The following is a 19,303-nucleotide window of genomic DNA, read 5'->3' on the forward strand; positions in this document are numbered from 1 at the left end:
ATTTCTAAAGTCAAGACCATTATGAGGTTTCACATCCCCATCTTGGTCAAATGACTAACCATGTATCCTAGAGTCCCCTGCATCTATGACAATATCCCGCTAATGCCAGTGATAAGCATTACAGATTAGTCACCAGTCCTGACGGTCAAAGACGTCATAATCAAGCATTTTCCTCAAAAGTACCATTTATCAAGTGTAATATAAAGCAAAGCCTATAATCTGAATCAGTCAGGGAAGAGTGAGCCCTTTGTTGGCTTTGTCGAGTCACGGGACTGCGTATGATGGGGCCAAGATGGTTTGTGAAGCGTAAACTGCAAACTACAATCCCCTCACGTTACTGGAGTAAGATGGTTAATAGCGTAAAGAGCCTGCAGTGACGCATTTACAGCTGAGCTCATTTCTAGTATACCCCCCCGCCACCGCCCCCTGTTTTCTGCTTCTTGGGCACTTTCACCCAGTAACTGTGGTCACGTTCTTGCTCTTTTTGTTTATTTCATCCAATTTGACCTTTTATTCTGCCTCTCCCATATCACATTTGACTAAAAAGGTTCAAAAATGATGACGTCTCTCTCTGACCTTTGCTGTGTTTTCTTTCTTTTCTATGTCACTCCTTGCAACAATCTGGCAACTATCTCTCACTCTCTGTCTTGAACCACATCTTCATGTGTAACCGCACCAACTTCCTAGCAGGAAATCCCCACTACTCTCTCTCGATTTTTACTCGTCTGTGTTTCTATTTCTCTGTGTTCATCTCAAATCCCTTTATAGAGGTATCTGGAGTTTCATAGAGCTCTTAATCAGCCATCTACTCATAAAGACGCAGGTACTGTATCCTTCTCACCACTGGGGGATATTGCCTCACTGGAAACACTCATGCAAAACAGGAAAAATCTGTTCTCCTTTTCCGTTCAGAGAGTTGACGAAAACGAGACAGAAAGCAGTACAAAGGAGGATATGAGGGCATCTTTCCTTGTGATATTGTTAATTGTTGTGGTCTACTCCTGAACAATCACTATTATTTAATGGCAGGTGTACTGTATGTTCTTTTTAGGCTCAAGAAAACCTGATGACAGTGCTATTCTCTGGTGGGACAGGAGTGAAATTCCACAGATAAGTGTACTGTGCCTAAGAGGTTTCAAACAGAATTAATCATATTTGTTTTTCTTATTCTATCTTCCCCATGCGTCACGATGGGAGAAAAATGTGATAGTTTCACTCATCAGCGATTAGTTGGAGGAGGTCAAGGATTGTGAGAAGTGTGGAGGAGGAAGGACAATAAGAGACTCGCAGTTGTCTTGTATTTTTTCCTGCAGCGGGGCGCTCCAAGCAGCCCATCTGCGCTGATAGGAAGCTGAGAGCACCCGCTTGCAGGCCGTGCTGACGTCAATCGGGCTTGAAGAACCAGTGCAGCAGGAAGCAATATCACAACCTCCCTCCTCCCCTTCTTTCACCCGTTCTTTTCTCTCCTTCACACACACATCTACCTGATCTGAATCCGGACCATTACAGATCTTTCTGTGTTTCCGTCTTCATTTCCTTCTGTTAACAACGTCAGTGCATGCATGGGAATTTTTGTTATCGCGTCATAATCTTCTGTATCAATAACTTGAAAGATTAGTTTTTATTTGTGTGTGTGAAAAACGCTTAGAGATAATACAATCTGTGCTGGCAGTGTAGTAAACATCTGTTGCAGTGGGATTTTTCAAATGGAATCACAGTTCCACCCATTTACAGTAATTCAGTATTTGTATGCAGAACACTGAATGTTAAATACTTTAGCAGAATGTGTGCTGTCTTTGCAAAGGCAAAATCCAAGAGTACAGCTTGCAGTTGTGTCCAATAACTGTATGATACATATATGATACCATTTGCTGTATATTACACTTCCTTCAAACTATGAGTGTTTTTAACTATTCACATGCAAGTAAAATTTCCATATCTGGATTTCATTCATGAAACTGCACATATAGGGACTTAAACTCTAATAAAATGTGCATTTTTATCTTTCAAATCTTAAGCAGAGAACTGTCATTTACCAGGAGCTAAACTTGACATTGGACTTCTTACAATTTCCAAAACTGGTGGAATAAACACAGTATGGAAATGCAATTCACTGCATGCACACTTTCCACATTTCCCAGAATCATCTTATCTGATAAGGATGTGAGTAAGCTCTTCATTACATACACAGGAAGGCCTGAGACAGGACTCACCCGACAGACAGACTTTGGTGACAGAAGGCTGATTCGCAGCAGGAGACCTCCTACAACCAGAAAGAAACAAGTCAGAATCACACGTCATATCCTGATGTTTAACAAATTTTTCATTCGTTTCACAATTTTTTTTTTTTTCTTAAATTTCACAGTGTGATTTGTTTGCCATTGTTGCCATAGCACAAACATAACACAGATGCTCCTTTAGTTCTCTGAACTGGTCACAGGTCAGATTTTTTACCATGTGACATTGTCACATCTTATTCAGTTTTGGCTTACGGTGACCCCTCTCTCTGGAGGTCATACTGACTCAGAGTCCACCTCTGGCAGACCTGATGCAACTGCAGCCGCTGACCCAACTCAGTAATCAGAGGGAGCTTTTAAAGGTAGTCGAGAGAGGCGAGGTAACCCTGTCTTCCACCAAAATCAAAATAAAATCTCACTGTCTGCAGTTAAGGATTTCACATCTGCCACAAATCAACTTCAGCATAACAAGCACAAGAATCTTGGGTTGTTTAAATCAATACCTAGTTTAATGTGAGTGGTTCCTTCATAAGCAACTAGCATGAGAAATATTTTTGATGCATTGGCGCCCCCAAGTGTTAGCATCTTGAGAAGAGGCGAGAATCCAGGCAGATTCTCTACAAAAAATGTACCCTGTATGTAAGAAACCTATATTGTAAAGCTGACATTCTGCAGCACATAGTCACAACAGAAAAAAATACAAGAAGGTAAGAAAATAATGAGACGACTTACTTATTAGATGCACATTGTACATTTGTCAAGGTGGTGAAGTTGTTCCTGACAGTCCGAAGGCTGGCCAGAACCTAAAAAATAAGAAGGAGGAGGATAAGAAGAAGACACCACACCCCAATTTGGCTCTCAAGGCAGATTTCAGAGAATATACACAATGATAATGTATCACAGCGATAGATAATGTTGACAGGATTGTGATAATGTGATGACTATTCCAAAATTACAGTGTGTTGGGGTATGTGCAGTGTTTGTCATACTCATAATATATTTATGCAACCCACCCAAAAAGAGTTTTCTGTATTTTTATGTTTTTAAGTGTTCTTCTGAGAAGTATCTGTAGAAATGCAGCTGACTGATAGAAGACTAACTGACTCAATTTTCTTTTTCAATTTTGTTTTAATTTGCAATTATTAGTTAGAGGTGAATTCAATGCATTCTTTGCAGCTTTCTTTCAGTGAATGGTGTGTGCACCTCCCACTGCCACCCAAAAGAGTATTGAATTTTTCTTCTATTCTATTCTACATGTATTTTCTCAAAAATGTGTTTCTAAAATAAATTGTAACGAGGTAGGAAAATATAGCTGCTGCATTCATTATTGCTTATTACACCCATTAGAGTGAACAGTGTTAGGCAGGACCAGTTCAGCCACAGTTGAGGTTGGGGATGGAGAGTGTAAAATGACATAGCCATGCCCACTAAAGGCCACCAGGGGGCAGAGAGGTTAATCATGAATGTCTGGATCCATGAAGTGCTTCACCTTTAAAAAGGCTTTGGGGAAAATGCTGTTTGCTTGTTTTAATGCTAATTAGGAAGAACATCAATAGGCTGACTTTGATGTTCTTTGGGGCAGATTTATTGACTTGTATTCAGCTCTTACCTGGGCAAATGGAGTCACAATCAAGTCCTCTCCATGTCTGAAATAGAATGTGAAAACAATTGAGCAAAAACTGACTGTGATACACAAACACATGCACAGTTTATGCAGCAGTTTGTCTCAATTATTATTTCAGAGGGCTGTGATGTAAACAACTCACAGTTCTCCAACAATGGAAGAGTTTCTAGACAAGGACTTGGGTGACAGTTCGTAGTCGCTGTCAGACCGGTACAGGAAGGACTCTCTGCGCTGGCCATGGCTTGCCAGATTGGGATGTAGAACCAGGCCTGACCCCGGAGACGCCTGAGGGTCTGAAGGACTGCAGCACAACGACGGGCCATTCTCTACTTCAAAGCTAAGAGAAGAGAGATAAACAACAGCAATCAGATAAAGAGGAGAGAAGAGGAGAGATTTTTCACTCTGCAGCTGAAAACAAAACATTCTTAGTATTTAAAGCATGTACAGTAAATTATCACATAAAAATAAGAAAATGGTGGTGGATGATTCCTACATCAACTTCAGGGTTGAAGTTAAAAAGTTCTGAAACGTGTTACTATTAGATCATTACCTCTGTCATTTCTAGGTGCAATCAATCATCAATCAAATCATCTAAGTACTTAACAGTTTCAATAAGCTGCTACTAAGTAATGGCTTACACGACATGTTCACAAATCCCATCCAGAGATGGTTGTATAAACCCTAAAATGATTACTCACCCATCCATCCATCCATGGCCTGAAAACAAACTACGGTGCTCATTAAATGAGTATGCTTTGCTGGGCAGTGAGAGGAGGGGGTGTTTTATCGTAAACTGCTGGTCTGGTCTGTCTCAGTGGAATACTGTACGTGACAACTTCATTAGTTCATCCCTACTCAGCAGCACGTAACAAGCACAGGGAAAGATATTAGATCCTTATCGTGTAAGGGTGGGTTCATACTTAGTGTTCTTTGTTCATTTTTACAGAGATAACCATACACAACAGTCTAATAAACTTACAGTATATTCAGGATCTATTGCATTTTAATTTGCAGTGTTTGTATCTACCTACTCCAGAACTGCAGATAGAAAGTAAAGCTAGTAGCTAAATCTAGTACAAGCATCTCCTGTTTGATTGCTGGAGATGAATGTTTTTTTGTACATGATCCCTGACAAATAAAGCTAATAATAAGAATAAAAGGAAAAACAATCTAATGCAACATCTCATATGGATAATGGACTAAGTTCATTTGCGATGCTTGCCCCTGCGCTTTTATTAAAAAATACATACACAGTTCAGAACAAAAAGACGAAATTATAGAGAACAATAACAACAGTAAAAGAGAAAGAGAGAAAAAAGTCTTACACATAACATACACATCAACAATTCTTCTAATGTTTGCTGATGCCGCAATAAAACCACGATAGATGCACAGATGGATATAATCAAGGAGTGGACAAGTTATTGTGTAACCAGATGATCAGATCAGATGGACCGGAGTCAAAAGGTCAAACTATCAATGGCAAGCAGGAACAACAGATGCCAGAAACCATGAATATAAAATAAAATAAAATCTCTATAAATCCTGAGTTTAGCTCAAGATAATATCTGCACACAGGTTACTTAGTCACTGATATGTTGACCTGACATGTGTAACTGACATATGAGCCACTTCATGCTCTAAAATTGTTGCATTTAAACCGCATTTTATTTTGGTGCAATTGCAGCAGCAGTGACGACAGGAAAAGGAAAAGCACTATCTCGAAATCATCTCCAGCTCTCTCAAACACACTCTGTACTCAACTAACCCCTTTAAAATCTATCTTGTAATGGACTGACTATCTCAAAAGGCTTCACTACTTGCTCCACATTCACTCCCTGCCTCTGTAATTTCTGCTATGTGTGGGATTAACCAGCCGCATATCCCGCTGAGATACTCTCAGTCCCACACCTCTGCCAGAGAAGCTCAGATTAATGTGAAATGTGCAAACTCTGATTACGCACATGCAGGACAGTGTACATCATCCATGTTGCATTTTACGTCATCCAAATCCCGACTTCACACATTAACAGCGTGCTTTACCTACAGAAATCTAATCTCTTAATCTGACGCAGACAGAAAACCACAGCATATAAACAACGCACAAGATCTGCATATGCTTTAAAGCTAACAACAACGGTCTGACACAGTGGATGAAAGATGTAAACAAAATTCCCTCAAGCAGTTTCATGTTGCAATCTACAAATGATGCAATCTCTCTAAAACATAGAAAAAACGGAGAGAAAGGCTTAAAATACTCAAATAGACAGTCTAGATGAACAAGTTTGCAAAAAGAACAATTTTTGAAATAAGAAAGATAAAGAAATATTACAAAGAAGAGTGCTCAAGAGTCACCTGGGAGCTGAGAGATGTGCTCTATTGACAACTTCCTCGCTGAAGTCAAAGTGCCCAACTCTGCACCTAGGGGACCTCCGAAACATTCTTCTCTCCCTTCCGTCTCTTCCTTCCTCATTGACCACCAAAAAAACACTGATGCTGTGGCTGCTTGCTCACACACATGCACACACATACACTAACAGACCCCCCTTCCTGTCCAGTTACAGGCCACGTGCTGGAATAACGTAGGCTTGGCAGACGTTAAGAGGCAGATCTGGGCTGGAACACAGGGAATGGATTCACAGTCACTGCTTATCTGACTGCCTGTCCGTCCGTCCCCCCCCCCCCCTCTCCACTGCAGATTAGTCAGTGTGTTCATCATCCCACCCGCCCTTCACTTGGCCACCTACAGTATGATGTCCTATAAACATACTAGTGCACACTGTGGAACAAAGGTTATTATTGGTCAATTTAGATACTCTCACTCGTGTGCATATGGTGCAGTGTAGATAAAAATATCATCTGTGTTCACACAGAACAATAGAGAGCCCCTTTCACCTTGACTCGCATCATGTCTGCTTAAAACCAGCTAAAAGAGAGGTGGGATAAAAAAAGAGGATTTTTGGAATTTAAAATCCTTGGATATGACAACAATATTGGCCAATTTCATACAACAAATCTACCTTTTCACTTTTGCAAGTGTCTTGTTGAAAAGATGTACTTTAAACTCTTTAAATTCAAGACAAAACACACTTTTTTCCAACAGCTAGTAATTAAAACAATGTAATCAGGAACACACGAAAGTGCAGTGAAGGTGCAGCTCTCATGTGCTGTAAAAAAAAAAAAAAAAAAAAAAAAAAAAAAAAAAAAAAAAGGAAAAAAGAGGTGGGGTCAGATGGTCAGAGGAGCGGTGTTAGTAGGGTATAAGGAAGTGGAACAAGGTTCCGAAGATGCGAGGGATATCAAGAGTCCAACATGATCGGTAAAAACAGCTAAACATATATATTGATCATTCATTTTAAAAGATGAAGAACATTAGCTGTAAAAATGCACGATTTCAGCGATATATCTCTTGGATGGACCGGACTCCTTCTTCTTTGTCAGACTGCTATCCTAACAAAATGACCTCATGTAACCTAAAATAATGTTAATACTATATTACAGTTCTGGCAATGTATTAATAGCAAAATTCTCTGTGTTTATTCAAGAATATGCAAGGGCTTATAAAGTCCAGATCCACATCAGTAGAGATAATCTAACACTAAAACTATCTGAGTAGGCTGAAAGTAAATCTGACAGACAAAAATGGCTCTGGTTCTGCTCCGTCTCCAAAATGTCACACAGTCACACTGAGTGGAAACAGGAAGAAAGACGCAAGTTGGCTCTCCTAACCCAGACCCCTGCTATCTGTAACTCAAATAAATTATCATGATAAGGAGCATTTATTCATGCAGCGGTCAGAGAAGACATTTCTCAAGCACAGTAAATCCCAGAGGAAAAAAAAATACTTGGCACTGTGCTCGGCTCAGTTTGTACTTCACAACGTTTCAACAATAGGAACATTTTATGATGAAATATGAAATGTCCGAATGGTGAATTTCCTCATCTGAACATTTCATCATAAAGAAAAGTAGCACTGCAGCAGCATGTACATGTACAGTGTATACAGCATCTATTATATATGTGTTCATCCTGGAAGAAGGATCCCTTCTCTTTTCCTGGTCTTTGTCACAATTATTTCTAGATAAAGCCTGATCTTTATTATGACATGCAGGAACTGGAACCTCTCAGTATCACCAGACTTGTCATATGTTATTGTCAGAGTCTCTCTCCTGTGTATTTACATACAAATGAATCTCTTTGATGAATTACTCTTCTGGACTCTAAATCACCTTGAAGCAGGAACAGTTTTAGCAACTTGAAATAAACCACAGCTAAATAAGGACATGTGTGAATAAATACATAGCTCTTTAAAATGCAAAAAATGACAGATGGAGACAAATAGTGAAGAAACAGCTATTCTTTTACTATCTTTTACTCTGGCAGTTTCTATCTCTTCCTCACACATGTATAGAAAACCCAACCTTACCAGGTGTTGGCTACAGTGAAGCGCCTGTATCGACGGTGATGCTTGGTCACCACCTGCTTGCGAAAGCATCTTGGTGAGCTGCGTGGTGAGAGTTGTGGGCCAGCAACAACGCTGCATGAGTCTGCCCCGTCTAACCCGAGCCTCTTGCTCTCTCCGCTGGCTTCCATTAGTGTCTCTGCTTTAAAACCAAGTCCGGCGCAGGAAGAGTGACGGCACTTTCCTGGCATTTAAAAGCTACGACCTTCCCAAAAAAACTGTTGAAATCACACTGTTTGGAAAGCCATCAGGACACTTTTCTCACTGGTCTTATGTTAATAAAGTCTTGCTATAGTGTAAGCCCCAAAGGTTCACATTTAAGACAAGATCTCTCCTTCCTGGAGGTCCCATTCATGATACTGCATTAGGAAAATATTTAAAGATTACGCCCAGAATAATACGACTCTCGGAGTTGGTGGAGATCTTTTTTCAGTCAAGGCCCTCTCCAATATTTATAATGCAAATGCAAATCCAAAAAAGCATCATCAACAAGCTGATTGGCTAATCAGTGACAGCTGAAAAAATACCACACCAAGAGCTGCGGTGCGTCGACAGTGTCATGCAATAAACAGAGCAAAAGTATCACGGCTCCTGACCTTTATTCCAGATAAACGCAGGCCATGCTTTTAAAAAGCAGTACAGCAGAATGTGAGCACTATAGAGATAAAAGCAACAGATGACAGAGTCAATTGACAAATACATCTCTGAAGAGAGCCCATGTAGTTTAGTAGGGTGAGTCATAGTAGTTCAAAGAGAAAGGATACATGTGGCAAATTACCACTCAATAAGGTAAAGTAGTAGCCATCATGAAAACTCCCTCCTATATATATATATATATATCCCCTAAATGAATGCTACCAGGGAGCAGCAGCCTTCTTTTTTTTATTCTACATCAGAAGCAGACACATCAGTAACAGTGTTCTCAGTACAAAATAACTTGGCAGCAGTTTAACCATCTGACACCTTAAAAATATAATAAATGTGTTGCTCTCCAGGACATAGGGCCACTGTTGTTACTGCAAGCAGTAACACAAACTAACGAGGTGTTGAAAACACTGTGGTCAACTGAAATAAAAATATAAATATCACTTACAACTTTGCTGCTAATTTGGGAGTCTAACGTCAAAACTACACGAGAGAAAACACCAACCTCACACTGTTACCAACTTGTTTCAAAAGGTGCAGCTCTGACTAAAATACAATTCAAACTAAATAAAAAAATCAACATAGTTCTCCATCCATCCACCCAAAGAACAGGAATTGGAGAGTGGCGTAATCCTCCTCAGACAACACAACACGCACTACAATCACAGTGGTAGCATGACCTCTACGCTAAAACTGCACTGAGACGTTGTATCTGTGGTTATGTTCAGCGGTCTCACCTGTTAGGGTCAGCCTGTGTGATGTCAATGCGGGGCAGGGTAGCAATAGGCAGGCTCGTCGGTCTGGTCCGGGTCACTGCATCTTCTTCAGGTGTGAGCGCACTTCCCCTGTCCCTCTCCTTCTCCGCCTGTCGCCATGACAATGGTGGCAGCTGCAGGTTGCCAGAAAACCGCCTGTGCACTTTACACACTTCTATTCCGAGGGTGTTGCCTGAGGGAAACTGTCCCACAGGAGGCTCCTTATTCTCCTAATGAAGGAGAAAAAGAATATGACAGTAAATTACTGGTTTCTATATTAAATAAATAGATTTTTAAAAAAACATAAAATGTGGGTGAAATGTTAATATCAGGTCAACATCTTGAAATATAAAAGGTGAATTAAATGTTATTGAGTAAAAAACGTAATGACAGCAGCACAAAAATAACAAGATTGAACAGAAATTAAGATTCTTATAAAAGAAATTACAGTTTTACAACATAGAATATACTCAACGGATCCAGAGCCATAAAAAGAAAAGTAAAATAATAAGAAAGAAACCAATTTAAGACACATAAACATGACTGTTCCGGAGGGAAAATCTGTCTGCCGTGCACATATCCTGATTTAACAAAATACCGTTCACTAGAGAGGCTCTTCATTACACAGACAAAAATTAGTTTGATCAAAGCTCATTTCAGGGCCTCGACACCTGATATGACAATTTACATTTTTATGAAGCCGTGCTGAATATAAATTGTGAGTTTAATGTGTGTGACGGTTCCGGCGAGGAGCCCAGGGTGCTTCACTGTAATGACTGGTTGTAAACAAGCCAGGGCACTGAGGAAACAGAAGCGGGCTGCCAGAGCTCATTCTGCATACATCACCCTCCACTTTATGTTCACTGCGTGAAAGTGTAAATGAAACACACCGACAGCTCCAAATGAACAAGGGAGATACGGTGGCACGACGATGCCGAGGGGGAAACAGAGGATCGAAGGATTCCTGGAAAGTGGCTGTGACAAACAAGAAATGATTTGTTTGGCTTGTGTATGCGTGTGCGTGTGTGTGTGTAGAGCAACAGACTAGACTGAGAATGTGTGTGAGAAAGAAAGCGAGTGAGAGTGTGGGAGAAGAGTGAAGCCACAATTTGACCTCAGTGACATCAGGGCTGACAGCTCAACATAATTTGACAAAACCAAGCCTGCACATTATCAACTTCTAATTCTCTGTAAATGATCAGACTTCATGCAGTTACCATTTGTTATAGTAGTAATAACTAGTGTTGCAACTAACAGTTATTTTAAATATCTATTAAGCTGCAGATTCTTTAGTTGATTTGATTAATTGATTTATCTTTTTTCCTTCCACAAAAATTTTAAAGGTTGCTTGCTTTGTTCTAATAAACCAGCAAATGTGCCCATTTAAGAAGCTGGAACCAGAACATTAGGCACTTTTGCTTAAGAAACATACCTAATTCAGTATACTTACAATGAATTAATTATCAAAATAGTTGCCAATTAATTTGCTGACAATCAACTAATCAATTGTTTTAACTCTAGTAAGTACTACGTAAAAAGTTACAGTAAAATGTATCATTGTACATGATTCAATTAAAACTTTTAACTGGTAAAAATTAAATGAATTAATTAGTAAAAAGTCAATGAACCACTATGAAAACACATCTATCTTTTCCAGGAATCCAAAAGACTAACTGAGTTATATCTTTCAACAGGCTGGCAACACTGTCATCTGCTCCCAATTTAATTTCTTTTTTATTACATTAAAAGCAATCAACATTTTATATTAACAACTTATCACATGGCTACTCAAAGGAGTTGCTCAAAGTGACAAACCCACAGAGAGTTATAACCAGACTTTGCAGTTCCTCTCAGCTTTACAGACCTTTATAGCATCTTTCAGCTCATCATTGTGGTTTTACAGTCCAACACTCATTCTCTCTGCTCTCATAGTATCATTGTCGGCCGAAGCAGGCAGCTGCTTTCAGAGAAAAAAAGCTCCAAACACACTACCTGCTTAGCACCAAACGACAAACCAGCAGAAGACAGACAAAGTTAGCAACTAGTTGGTGAACATCTTGGAGCATTTAACAGCTTAAGAGACAGATATTTCCCTCAGGAGTTAGAGGAGACCAAAACAGAGCTAAAAGGAGCGAAAATGTTATTACATTCATCTGGTGGCCAGACACACGACTTCAAATTAATGCTAATATTACTCCGTATCTGCTGAATGTGTAAATAGACCATTTGCTAACAGGTTTTCCATATCAATTTAAAAGGTGATAATATGTTGGTGTTGTAGTGTAGTCTCCACTGCCCCCATGTGGACAAAAATCAGCTATTGAAGGTTTTAGAAAAGTGGATTTCAAGCCCAAAATTTGTTCTTGGTCAGATACAGAAGAATCCTCTCTGAATTTTTAACAGGAGCAAATGACAGTGTTGAAAGTCCTTTGGTAGATGGAAAAATGGAAGGAAAAATGACTGGTAAAAGCAAAATTAGTGGGTGAGTGTAGACAGAGCAGACAGGGTGGTGTCAGAGTGAAAGAGAAAGAGGACAATCATCCCACCGCCATTTCTATGTGAAAGTGACTGACAGTAATGGTAGAGACACCAATTGGGAAGCAAAGAAGAAGTATGAATTAGAAGAGTAATAGAAGCATTAGACCAGGAAAGATAGAGTTTCTGAGTGAGAGGGGAAGGCAGACAGTCCGGAAGAAAGAGTTAGAAAAACCACAGACAGAGGCTGCCATCCTTTCTGATTGTCAGTAAACACAGATCTGCTGACTCCCCCGCTCCTTCTAGGAAATGCAATTTGTCTGAGTTATTGTGCCCGTCTTTAAGACACATTCTTTCCGTCCCGGGAAAAGAGTGAAAATTAAATCTAGCAAAATGCAACTCTGTCCCAAGGACTCTGATCCAGTACTCTTTCCACTTACATAAGCCCTCCTGTCAAACACGCTATAACCAGAGATCTAAACAGTCTCTTGCCAGTATGTCTCAGTGCCACTGCTGTTTCACTGCCAAATTATCTATAAATTGTGTGCTGATTGCATCTCTGACATCTGAACATATGATTCTAGTTCTTTGTTGATCCCTTGTCCATGGTCCAAATGGCATTTGGAAGAGGAAACACTGCTGATTAACTTTGAGTGTATGCCTGTATATACACCCCAACTAGAATAAGGATGATGATAATTTTAGAATTCAAAACATTAATATATTTAGAAACCTTTATTTATCTCATGAGCCGGAACATGGTCGTGAAAGGACAGGAACTGGAGATGAGAGGTAAAACAGTCTGTCTCAAATGGAAGTAGTGTAGGTCCAGTGTCAAACAGAGGTGGAGTGGGTGTTTTCTAGATGAAGATGAAAGGGCTTCCTTGGCTGCAGAGCCTAAACAACTCCAGTGTTCTCTGGGATACTTCCAAAAAGCCTTTTTGAAGGAGGTGATATAAATGAGTAAGCTTTAGGAATGAAGCTCTAGAAGCATGGTTCGATGTGGTGTCTGAATAATTGAGTCTAGCAGTCAAAAAGAAAAAGAAAAAAAAAAAGCTTTAATTATTAATAAGCTATAGAATCTGAATGAAAGGTGGGAGACACACAAGGGTGTTGAGTGATGTAGCATAACAGATGTCTGTATAGAACCACTTTGATCTTTTCTGTGAAATGAAGAAATATGATGGAAGCTTCAAATTGAGCTTCTATAACATAATTTGTAATAATTTGTTTCTATCTTTTAAATGTCACTGAGTGCCTTAATCTTAATATGATGAAGTTGATGAATTGTGTAAACACTATGCAGATCAATGGAAATAAATCCAACTTTATCCCTGACAAAAGTCTGATGCTGTAAGTTAATTTTTCATGAATATATAAAAATGCTTAAAGCTAACCAATCTAATATATATAACACTGACATTTAAAACTACCCTGACAACCAACTACAGGAAGCAGTAAGAACTATTATATTACAATGCACTGAAATACTGAAACCTCTGAAATGTTAATGAAGCCTTCACATTCTTGGAATAAGCATTTTAGGCGTTGTTAATGAGACTTTTCATTCCTTAATGAGTTGCCCAGCCTTTGAAAAATATTTCCACCATCAACAAAATCACTGCTGGCATGAAATTAAGTCACCATTGATCACTCCTGATATCATTAACCATTATACTGAATTAACTTGTGCATTTCCTCTATAAAAACTGAGAAATTAACATTATCAAAACGTGTTACGACAAACAAGTTTAAAATATTTTCCGCATTATCATATATTTCCAGTGACTAGCCAGTTATAAACTCTAGTGTTCTGATGGAGGCCAGTCACAGCAGGAAAACTTTGTCGTTCCAGGATGTAGCTAGGCCTCCGAGCTCCTGTTGGACAATGTCAAAGAAAATGATCTGCCCAGTCATAAACACTGATGGCGTAGAGGAAAAACAGATGGGCCTCTCTGTCAGACCTCTGTCCTTCCTCTTATCCATGTTTCCATTCAGTCGATGCCCAAAATGTGTCCTGGTGCAAGCTCTCTTTTAAACACCTTTCATGATCTTCCTGTTCTGCCTCCTTTCTTCTAAACTACGCATCACTCCTCAACTCTCTATCATCTTCCTAACTCTCTCTCTCTCTCTCTCTCACACGCACACACACAAACACACGCACACAAACACCATCTCCCTCTCTGCGGTGTGTCCTGCCGGATAGCGGTCTGTTGTGTACAGTACAGTCATCTGTTTATGAGTCACCGACCACCGCACAGACATAATGCACCTCATTGCTTCGGTTTAGAGCTCACTGTATCTTTGTTCGGGAAGAGACAGAAGGAAGGCAAACGCTAAAAAATTTACAGTAACTGAGCAAACTGGAGAATGAGGCTGTAAACTTTGGAGGCAAGATGCATAATTTCAGATAAAAAGAAATCATGAGTGGCCGTGTAATGAAAGCACGGATGGATTTGTGGTTGCACAGATGGATGATTGGAGAAATCAATACTTACATCGCCCGGTGTATCCCCCTGTGCACTCCTGCTTTTCTTCATCATGAGGGATGTTTAGCCAGACTCTCTCTCTCTCTCCCTCTCTCTCCCTCACAGTCTCTGATGCTCTCTCCAAAAAACGCAGCTCTCTCCTGCTTCTCCTGCTCTGGGCAGCCTCACCAGTACGCCTGCACATGGGAAGCAGAGAGGAGGAGGGGAGGGTGATGATAAAGTAACCAGTTCCAAAAGTTATTTTGCCCTTACAGTTAATATCATGTCTGCAGTTGTTGTCAGACTTGGGTGATTGTTCTGACTACGCAATGCAGTTCTCAGTGCAGTAATTTAACGAGTCTTCACTCTGTTGCATTACGCAATGCATTACACAACTTTGACAAAAAAGCAGACATTACATTGACTGTGAGGGATTACGTAGCTCAGCAGATGCAAGTTTGCGCAAGTTGATTTTCATAAATGAATGGAAACAAGGGAGGAAAAAAATAGCGAAGGTCTGAATGGCTTAGCAAGCAGTACTGTATGGCTTGGAAATAGATTACTTATTCAGTATTAGTTCCAATGTGATATGTGTGAGTTTTGGTACCGATAATGAACACAATACTTTCTTGAAGCCTTACTTTTATCATCTTTTGCTCAGACTGAAATGTCTCAACAATTATTGAATGGAGTGCCATGAACCCAAAATCTAGACTTTTGGAGATCCCCCTGGCTTTACCTCTAGCATCACCATGAGGTTGACATTTTTAATGATTTTTAATTAAATGCCTTTACTCAACTTTTGGTGGATTGCCATGAAATTAGGTATTGAAATATGTGAAAAAATCCTTCCAGTGATGTCACTTAAGTCAGTGTCAGTTCAGTATGAAGATTGAAAATTAAAAAATATCTGGGAATGTGGAGTTTTCAAAAGGAAGAAATGGAATAAAAAATACATTATCGCTAGTTCTGCTGCATCAATTTTGATACTTGAGTCCTAGTGCCCAGCATGAGTCCTAGGCGTGCAATGCTAAATTGGTGGAGTACTCTTAACCTTTTTTTAGCACCATCATCAGGTCAAAATCTTAATTAGTGTAATACTTTGACCAAATGTTTGACCAAATACCTGCAACACTAATGACATTACAATTAGCCTCAGCTGTACTTGTGGTTAGTACTCATCAGCAAATGTTAGCATGCTAGCACGCTAAACTAAGATGGTGAACATGGTACACGCTAAAAATCATCATGTTAGCATTGTCATTGAGAGCATATTAGCATTTAGCTCAAAGCACCTCTGTGCTTAATAAGTGCGGGCTCACAGAGCCGCTAGCTAGTCTGGTTTCTACAAAACTCTTTCTTCAAAATACACCAAACAATGTTAAATGTTGTCTAAACACAAGTAGCTGCTATACAAGAACTTTTCCTAAATTACAAAGTAAACCTGGAAACATTTTGATTTAAATCTGGAACTCTGATGTTAAATACATTTAATGTTAAATATATGTGATTTGAAGTATGTCAGCTGAAACAAGATTGTTTATGTCATGTGCTTATGTAAAAAAATATATTGTTATAGGATTCTTTAAACTCCCAAATATGTGTATCCGCCTCAAAAATCCAGTATTAGTCAGGCTACAGCCAAAACATGAAAAAACAAAAACAATGCTCCTTTAACCATAGAATGAGTTACTGCATGAGATACAGAGATTACGCTGTGATAAGAAAGTTATTGTTTGTGGTGTGATAAACTGCACGTTGTATTTGCCTACAGGTCTTTCACAGTGGTGCAGTCCTGTCTGTCAGCGTGCTTTGCAGTGACTAAACTCATCAATTATAGACTGACCACAGCTGGAAAACCACCAACAGGCAGACATGAGTGACTAATCTATGTGACAGACATGAATCGATATTTTCCATGTCACTATTGATTCACCCATTCCACCCCCCCCCCCCCCCCCCGCTCCCGCTCCTGCTCCCCCTCCCCCTCCCCCTTCCATCCACATTAGCCCCTGCTTGACAGGCACCGTGTAAGTCAGTGTAGGACTGCTGGTGAGGGAGGCATGTTGTTGGTGCTTTCCAGCTGCTGCCAAGTCAAGTAGCATGAAAATAGAATTTCTATATATGTGGCCTCGTTCTACCCTCAGTTATTATAAAAAATGACATGATATGTGAAATGGCAGCATATCAAAGATTCAGTATGTTTTGAGCATCTGTAAGAAAACTCCTCGGCTGCTGGTTCAAATCTCAGCAGGAGGGAGAGGTTATAAATAATGTGTGAGGTTGCATAGATGTGTCCATTGTAGGTTTCACAAGAACACCGTTTAAATTTTTTATATGTCATGATACAGAGGTTTCAGGTGGATGGTATTGTGGCCACAACCAGGAAAAGTAAACTACTGTGAATGGAAAATTGAATATAGAATCAGTCAACTATTTCAAAAGTTATGTAAATTAATGTGTGTAACATTTTTCAGAAACTGGAATTTTCTGCTCCTTTAATTAAAAACAGTGTTAAGCTGTGCTTTTCTGAAACCACTAGACTGTGGACTGGCAAATGTGAGAAAATCTGATGAGTATCAGTCAGATTATGTGCCCTAATACTTACTTGTTCTAAACTATTCAAATTTTCAGCATGTATGTTAATTTAATCAAATTATCCGCCATCATAAGAATCCCCCTAAATAGTGATGTTTAAACTAAACTAAGCTACGCTTGCTGTTCTGTGAGGTTACTGTGGGGGCACTTAGTGCTATATGCTAAATGCTAATCTCAGCATGCTAACATGCTCACAGTGACAGTGCCAACATGCTGATGTTTAACAGACAATGTTTATCATGTTCACCATCTTAGTTTAGCATGTTAGCATTTGCTAATTAGCATTAAACACAAAATACAAATGAGGCTGATGAGAATAAATTTGGTCATAAACCAAATAAAAAATTTGGAAAAGTATAGTTGTTGAGGTCACTAAAAATCACAAATGTCAACCTCAAGGTTGACATTTCTGGCGCTCAAGGTCAAAGTCAGCGGGATCACCAAAGTCAGAAGGCATCATCCTGTGAGGACCATGAATGTCTGTAGAAAATAACACAGCAATCCATCTTATAATTGTTCAGATATTTCAGTCTGGACCAATGAGCCATTCTGCTACCATGGCTACAAATGTTGAGGTTAAGTTTTTACACTGGTCAAGACAAAATAATGATAGCTTGCTCAGTTTAAGCTTAATAAAACAGAAAACCATTTAGCCATCAAAACCAAGGCTCCTCTTCTGCCAAATAAATGCTTCAAACAGCACCATTTTCCTAAGAAAATGTTTTTCCTGCCATCAAAAAAGTCTATCATTCCAAGGGCCATGTCGTTAACATATTATTAGCAGTACTGATCAGCTCTTACACTCCAAAAATCCTTTGAGGGAAACTTTTTCAAGTACCAATCTGTCACGTTCTCCTTAAAAGGTTTTTCTCAAGTTCTGTGTACAACAGATCAAGTTGTTACAAATTATTATTGGACGAATGAACACTAGAGCCAAGAAATATTTTACGAAACAAGCACAGAGGACAGTAAAAGGTTATGTCAAATCATGTCATGCAAGTCAAGCAATAATAGGTGTGATCCTACAATTGTGTCAAAGCTTTAAAACTATTACTTACCAAAGGAAAGTGTGTCTTTATGCCATCTGAGACACAAACATTCACTTTCTGTGCACATCATTCCCAAAAGGCTCAACAAACTGTAACTGTGTTGCTGTGTTATATATTGCAACAAGCAATTAGGAGAGTTGTCAGCCTCTAAAAGACCACTTATTGTGAATTCAGGTGGCATACACTATTTGTTTGTTTCTGTACTTCAAAATTTAGTTTTTGAAAGGTGTAGTATCTCTTATGAGCTGACAAGTGTGAGGAAAATATCACAGTTGCAGGCAACAAAACACAGTTCAGCACTCTGCTCCAAAATCTTGATGATTTAGTGTTGGTTATAAAAAGACCTGGTACCCCTACTCACAAAGTCATCAATAGGCACTTGCAGACCAAACTGTTTTGGGGACTCCCTGTGAGGAAGTACCCACTGGAGAGCTCCCCCGAGAAATACCGTACATACCTTCAAAGGACTTTTTTTCTGTTTGCATTTGCAACGCTGATAAGAACGCTGAAGTGACGTAAGCCAGCTGGAAATTGGAATAGCAACGTCACTTCTGTGCAAGATACAACAACAAGATCGAGGACTCCATGATCGGAGCTGTGTGTTTGTTGTGCATTTCATTATAATAACGGAGTTGGAAAGGAGACGTGCAAATTTAGACTATGCGGTTGTATTACACAGGTTTTTAAAAAATGGCGGTTGCTGGTGCTGCATTGGCTCATGTGTCTGACCAATCACTGTACACATAAGTCACTCAAGGTTCCTCTTGTGCTGGGAGAGTACCTACCCCGAAGTAGGAGCTAAAAAAGTCCCTCAAAACGGTGCACTATGAACTATGATTGTTCCCAGTACCTGCAGTGTGGACACAATAAAAAGGGGGTAGTTCCTCCAACAGTTCTTAGAACTATGAAAAAGTTCCTCTGGTCTGAAAGTGCCTAATGAAATCTAGAGTACCTATATGTGGTGGTGGGGTGTGGTTTGGGCTCAGGTGC

At 39.5% G+C, this 19,303-nt stretch overlaps 1 protein-coding gene across 9 annotated transcripts in view; it reads right to left on the reverse strand.

The window, feature by feature from the left end:
• Positions 1-19,303, reverse strand: part of LOC121908140 (cAMP-specific 3',5'-cyclic phosphodiesterase 4B-like) — a 53,641-nt gene that overhangs the window by 22,967 nt on the left and 11,371 nt on the right. For 8 of the 9 annotated variants that reach the window (XM_042427882.1, XM_042427884.1, XM_042427883.1 and 5 more), the window contains 6 exons: positions 14,697-14,863; positions 9,706-9,953; positions 4,004-4,198; positions 3,847-3,883; positions 2,970-3,040; positions 2,214-2,263 (listed from right to left, as the gene is read on the reverse strand). In XM_042427882.1, the coding sequence (XP_042283816.1) occupies positions 2,214-2,263; positions 2,970-3,040; positions 3,847-3,883; positions 4,004-4,198; positions 9,706-9,953; positions 14,697-14,741 (646 nt within the window). In that variant the 5' untranslated portion in view covers positions 14,742-14,863. Of the gene's footprint in view, positions 1-2,213; positions 2,264-2,969; positions 3,041-3,846; positions 3,884-4,003; positions 4,199-6,216; positions 6,383-9,705; positions 9,954-14,696; positions 14,864-19,303 lie in introns of those variants that run through there. The other variant, XM_042427891.1, reaches the window with a different exon arrangement.

Source organism: Thunnus maccoyii, chromosome 12 (genome assembly GCF_910596095.1).
Source record: "Thunnus maccoyii chromosome 12, fThuMac1.1, whole genome shotgun sequence".
In the NCBI taxonomy this organism is placed as follows: domain Eukaryota; kingdom Metazoa; phylum Chordata; class Actinopteri; order Scombriformes; family Scombridae; genus Thunnus; species Thunnus maccoyii.